General features: G+C 37.8%; 2 protein-coding genes across 5 annotated transcripts in view; both read left to right on the top strand.

Moving 5' to 3' along the window:
• The window catches only part of JMJD7 (jumonji domain containing 7), a 266,369-nt gene that overhangs the window by 215,180 nt on the left and 45,189 nt on the right, over window positions 1–6,000 (top strand). The window lies entirely within an intron of this gene.
• MAPKBP1 (mitogen-activated protein kinase binding protein 1) overlaps window positions 1–6,000 on the top strand; it is a 154,320-nt gene that overhangs the window by 131,087 nt on the left and 17,233 nt on the right. For all 3 annotated transcript variants that reach the window (XM_042466693.1, XM_042466682.1, XM_042466675.1), the window contains 3 exons: window positions 3,380–3,528; window positions 4,651–4,700; window positions 5,566–5,802. In XM_042466693.1, coding sequence (XP_042322627.1) covers window positions 3,380–3,528; window positions 4,651–4,700; window positions 5,566–5,802 — 436 coding nt within the window. The remainder of the gene's footprint in view (window positions 1–3,379; window positions 3,529–4,650; window positions 4,701–5,565; window positions 5,803–6,000) is intronic.

Raw genomic sequence — 6,000 nt, 5'->3', positions numbered from 1 at the left:
TAGGTACATTGTGTAAGAGATTTTTTTTGTTCTTATTTGGTTTTGTAGCATTCTTTTTTAATCACCGTGTGTGTGTGTGTGTGTGGGGGGAGTTATGTTAAACTGGAGGTACATAAATTAATGTTGCAGCTTGGTATTTATAGGGATGTTGATTCCAATGTAGCATAAGAAGAAAGATCTGCAGAAATATTTAACTTCTCTGTAATATTTTTAGCTCACCTTTCTAGTTCTAATGTTTAAACTTCATATAAGGAGCAAGATAATGAGTGGAAGATGTTGAAGGCTAGTTCCTTCAGCAGATTTACAAAATGAATGAGTCAAGTAAAAACTGTTTGGAATGTTGTCAGAATTGGAGCTGCTGGCTTGGCAAGTGAGAGAAGGGGAAATTTTAGATTTGAAATAGTCTGTTCTGTGCCTTGCAATTTGTATAAAATAGACTTTATCCTCCAAACTATGTTTTGGAGTTGTGTGATCGTACTCCTGATCCCGTGGGAGTTTATTCTGCACACTCCCTTCTATATAGGGACCTACTTTGTTAGGGAGGTCTTTGTGTACCAATCATTTAAAAAAATGTCAGATTCCTGACAAAGAAGTTTGGGTGAAAATCAGGAGTAGGTTTTTTTTTAACTGACTGTGTGGACATTTCTGGTAGCGAAGAAAAATACCTTGGCAGGAAGTGCACAGTATTAGAGTGGCCTTTAATAAGGGACAGAAATTTCAGCCACAATGGCTTGACTTGCAAACTTAGTTCTAAATACCCAACTGACGTCCTGAACCAATGTTTTGTATCTTGCTTGTAAATCCAAGATCTGTCTAATACTGGCAAATCAGGTGTGAGATGGAGAGGTGTGGTAAATCTAAGCAGTAGTACTGCAAGAGGTGCTGATAGAGAAAAAGTTCTGGAGGACTCATGACAGTGCTTTAAATGCCCACTTCCTTGAAAATCAGAATTCTTTATTTTTTATCAGGCAGAAAGTACCAACAACTTTGGTACCCATTTGCCCTTCTTCAGTATTATTTGGCAGTTTACATATTGCAAGCAATTTCCTCTTAAGCCAGCCTATCTCATATTTGCCAAGTTATTTTTGTCCCTTGAATGAGGTCTTGTACTAGACACTGACCTGAGGCATTTCATTAAAATTGCTAATGTCATGCTGGGCTTTCTTGTGTTGGATCACAGAATAGGTGTGGTGATGATGGATTTTAATGTCATAAATGCTTCAGGTCACTCCTTGTTTTGTCTGAAACAAGTGTGTGTGTGTGTGTTTACTGAACTTTTATGATTAAAGCTCATGCCAGGAATTCTTAGTTTATCCACATTTGATTAAAGATCTATGCCAGGTATGCTAAGCATTCTTTGGCTGTGTCTTAGCGTGATAAGAAATGGAGCATAACATTGGTATATGATGCTGGGGTTCTGTGCATGTGCTTACATCTCAGTCTTTCTGTAAGAACAAATTGACCTATCTTCATCCTTAGTGCCTCTGTGTGATTCAAAAGTATGTATAGTGTTTTTGTATTTTTCCTTAAAATGCAAAATTAAAGAATGGAAAGAAATGACTAGTGCCTTATTTAACCAAATAGCCATAGATTTCTGTGTGAGATAATTGTTAATACAACTTTAGCACTAAAAACAATGAGACTTCAAAGGGCTTTAACTTTGCTTCACCATTGTCTTAAGTTTTGTGGATTGGTGATGGTGGTAGGAATGTTTTGATCAAGAAGATGACATGAATATATTGTTAATTATTAACTATTAGCTATGATGTTTGTTTCTGTGCTTTCAAGATGGGTATCCAAATGTCATAGCAACCAGTTCCATTCTTTTTGCCTGCTCCCCTGTTTAAACTGGCTGTGTTCCACTAAAGAAGCAGTCTTCTAAACTTTTTTAGACAAAAAATGTTGGCATTCACTATACACTATGCACTTTATATACCATTCACATCATCATCATCATCATCATCATCATCATCATCATCATCATCATCGCTTTATTAATTAATATTGAGAGATTAACAATATAAATAAAAACATAGAACAATAGCCACAACTGAGCAACTGTTCTGACAAGGACATATCACTGTTGTTTTAGTCAGTCTCAATTAAATGTGTCTCTCCAAAGCTTAAGCATTTATGACAGGACATTCCAGTGTGTTGGACCCTTCGTTAAAAAGGAAATAAATAGATGCCAGGTGGAATAAAAATGTTAAATTCTTCTTCTGTGTGTGTGTGTGTGTGTGTGTGTGAATCTTTTTAAGGACAGTAGTTCTCTGAACTTTCTTCATCCAGCTGCCCATGGAAAGTCATCCAGAAGTCATTACTTACTCTGATAGTTTGATTTGCGATGTTATTTATTTCCCTTATAACAGATTTCTAAAAATCATGTACTTTTCAACACTGATCACAGAGATGAAGGAGAGAGCTCAATGCTCCACATATCCTCCAACAAAGTGGGGATAGTTGCTTCTTGATATGAGTTAGGCTGCATCTGCACCACAGAAATAATCCAGTCTGGCACCACTTTACCTGCCATGGCTCAATGCTATGGAATTGTGGAAAATTGTAGCTTTTTGAGACATTTAGCCTTCTCTGTCAGAAAGCTCTGGTTCTACAACAAACCACAGTTGCCAGAATTCCATAGCATTGAACCATTTCAGTTAAAGTGGTGTCAAACTGGATTATTTCTTCAGTGCAGATGCAGCCCCACTTTCCTGGGAATATAATGCCACCTGTGCACAACCTTTAAAATATTTTCTATATTTAAAGCTGGGATTGATTTGTAAGATGGCGAAGACCATATCCTGTTCCATATCCTCTCAGGAACAAGTATTTTTGAGACCATTCTTCCATGCTAGTCTAGATCCATTAAGGGAACCAAATTGTACATCTGTTAGCCATTTCTACAGTTTGGAAGCTTGTGCCCTAGTTTCAGTTTTGCTTGTCATACATAATTCCCCAATAATGTTTAATGCTCTGGGACGTCCTGATGTGCACATTATTGATCATGCCAAAGGCAAAATTTCTCTTTCCTGTAGCCACCTCACCTTTTAATCCTGGATTTTGTGCTCTAAATGGTTTCTCTCTAGTCTCTAACTCTAGTTTCTAACAAGTTTCTCACTTTCCATATATCGTTGTCTTTCCACCATTCCCATTTTGTAAAATAAAGAGACATAAATATCAGTATATTACATGTGACATCGTCCAAACCTGGAAAGATTCATTTAGGAAGGGATTAGAGAATTTGGCTGTCAACCTCTTCAGTAATTGATGAAATATTCTTACAAACCATTTTAATGGGTCAGCTTTAATTTCCACATTGACCCAGGATATTTCCCTACTATTGCTAATTAATCATATTATTTTTATATTACTTTTTTAGGCACGAATCGGGATCTCTTCTCTCATCTGCACCAGCACTTTCATCAGATAGTGACAAAGATGGGGAAGATGAAGGGAATGATGAGGATGAGTTACAAGGGTTACAGTCTTTCCAAATGCAGACCAACTGCAACACTGAAAGGGATTCAGGTATAAATAAATGGAGGATGGATCCTGGAAAGAAGAATAAGTGCATCTGGAGAATTTAAAATAGGTTTACAACTGATTTGCATAGCCATTGGGAAATACAGAGCTAGCTAATGCCATCCTTCTTGGACTGCACAGGCTCAGAATTTGTGGAAAGAAAATACTATGTACATAAGAACACCTGGCTGTAATTTGTTGTGCCAATACACAGAACACTGATTTTTTTTTTTAAATGATTGCAAAGTATACCCAAGTACTGCTAGTTCTCCTAGAGTTCTCCCAGAGTGCCTCTTCAGACACTTGTGCCCTTGGAATAAATTGCATGGAGAGCAAATAGCACAATAATAATTATGAGTTGTCCCTGAACATGGAAGAAAAACTAGGAGAATGGGTATGTGCGATAATCCCATTGAAAGTAATGTGCAAACAGTTGTGACTCTATAGGTGTTTGCTAAACTAAGATGTAAAGTTTAGCTTCCTTAATCATTTGCACTAGGAAATCATAAATATTTTAAGCAGAATGTAATTAATCAGTTCACTGGAATGTGTCCACGTATGCATTACATGTCTTTCTCTTTCTCTTTTTGTCTATCTCAGAGGTGGGCAAAATGCAGCCTGTGCCCTCCAGAAATAGGGAAAAAAAGTCTTAGATTATCCTGCAATGCTCTGCAAGTGATGCGGAGGACATTTTAGGCCTAGGAGATGACTTTAAAAATCAGAAAGTGAATAGAAGGTGATTTTAATCATCTTTTGTTTTAGATTTTTTAAAAGGCCTGTCCTTGGAAAAAGTGATCCTTAAGCCCATGGAGAACATTGGGGAGCAAAATAAATAAATTATAATAATTATTATTATTGTGGGAGATGGGCAGCCCTTGAAGGTCTCTGGGGGGTGGGGGTAGCTAATGCAGCCCCTGGCCTTTCACAATTGTGTGTATGCACACATTTCATTGGAAACAAATCATGACCAAATAGATTTGGTTGTAGTTTCTCTTTGATAGTAAAAGATATTACAAAAAGAGAAGAGTTGGATGTTTGATATTGGAGGTGTGAGGTGTTTGGACTGTAGGACTAAAAACAAAACAGGTTTAGTGAATTATTTATTTTTTAATTTTATTTTTCTTCTAGGTTCAGATCTTTCTCTTTCAAGAAGCTTGTCCCACTGGGAAATGAGAAGGGTGAGCTTTCAATACACACACACACACACACACAGCCTGTCCTTTTTAAAGATGCACAACACATTGTTGTAATTTTTTTCTAGATGCCAGTTTCTAGTGTGCCCACCATTATTAATTCCAGGGCTTGCCTTCCATGTAAGGTTAAACCCACATACTTATGGTGTGCCCGTGTATAGCGCGAGCACACAGTAATATGACATACATAGAATCAGCTGGCATTATATCAAGTGGATTCACTTATCTGGGGCATTTGATCTGGTATTTGCTCTGCAGGCATTATCTGCAAGGTACAATATGCTTTGTATTAGGCTTTCAATTGTGATCCTTCTTAAACAGAGTATGGACTGTTGTGGAGATGTTGTTTGCTCTTAGAAATAAGTTTTCATTGAGAGACATCTCTTCTGATAATGATCTCTGTGCTTCAAATAAGAAGATACACCTAAAAGCAAATGGATTTGCTATGAATCAGTAGCACCATTTTGCCTTCCAAAGCAGGCTTGTTCCTGTGTTTACACTCTGCTGGTAAAGAAAAAATGCTCCAGAGACTAGGACACGGAGCAATAGACTGAAACTACAGGCAAAGAGATTCCATCTAAACATTAGGAGGAAATTCCTGACAATAAGAGTTGTTTGACAGTGAAATACACTGCCTCGGAATGTAGTGGAGTGTCCTTTGGAGGTTATTAAACAGAGGTTGGGTGCCTATCTCTTGGGAGTGCATGGCAGAGGATTGGACTGGATAACCCTTGTGGTCTCTTCCAATTCTATGACTCTATTATTCTAATATGATTCTCTAATTTGATTCATTTCAAAAGGAATCCTTCATAGTTATATTTGCAGCTTCTTCTTTCTTTTTTTCTTTTAGGCAAAAGAAATTGCAATGATGCAGTGTTCAGAGGCTACCATGGGCAAGGCACCTCGGCAGCGTAGTCGGTGGTCGCAGCCAACAAGCACTATAGAAATGACAGTTAAATCCATGCTTGATTTACGCCAGTTGGAATCTTTCTCGGTTTCCCGGTCTGCCAGCCATGATTCTCTTTCCCAGGCCAGCAATGGGGATGACCAAGAAGAGCATCCTGATCTCACTCTGCATGCCATTAATGTAAGGACATCCTTTTTCAACGGAAGAGATGAGATGCTTCATTGATTACATGGGGGCAGGGTCAAGTTCTGTAATGGTCCTTCTTGTATTCTGGCTACTTCAGACTGCAGTACAATGCTATTTTGTGGGTAATAAAGTGAGAATGTAAATAAGACCTACTCATGGTTTTAGATGGACTTTGAAGCAGGACATGTACCA

The sequence above is a fragment of the Sceloporus undulatus genome, chromosome 1 (genome assembly GCF_019175285.1).
Source record: "Sceloporus undulatus isolate JIND9_A2432 ecotype Alabama chromosome 1, SceUnd_v1.1, whole genome shotgun sequence".
Taxonomy (NCBI): Eukaryota; Metazoa; Chordata; class Lepidosauria; order Squamata; family Phrynosomatidae; genus Sceloporus; species Sceloporus undulatus.
This window is presented reverse-complemented; position numbering and strand designations above follow the sequence as displayed.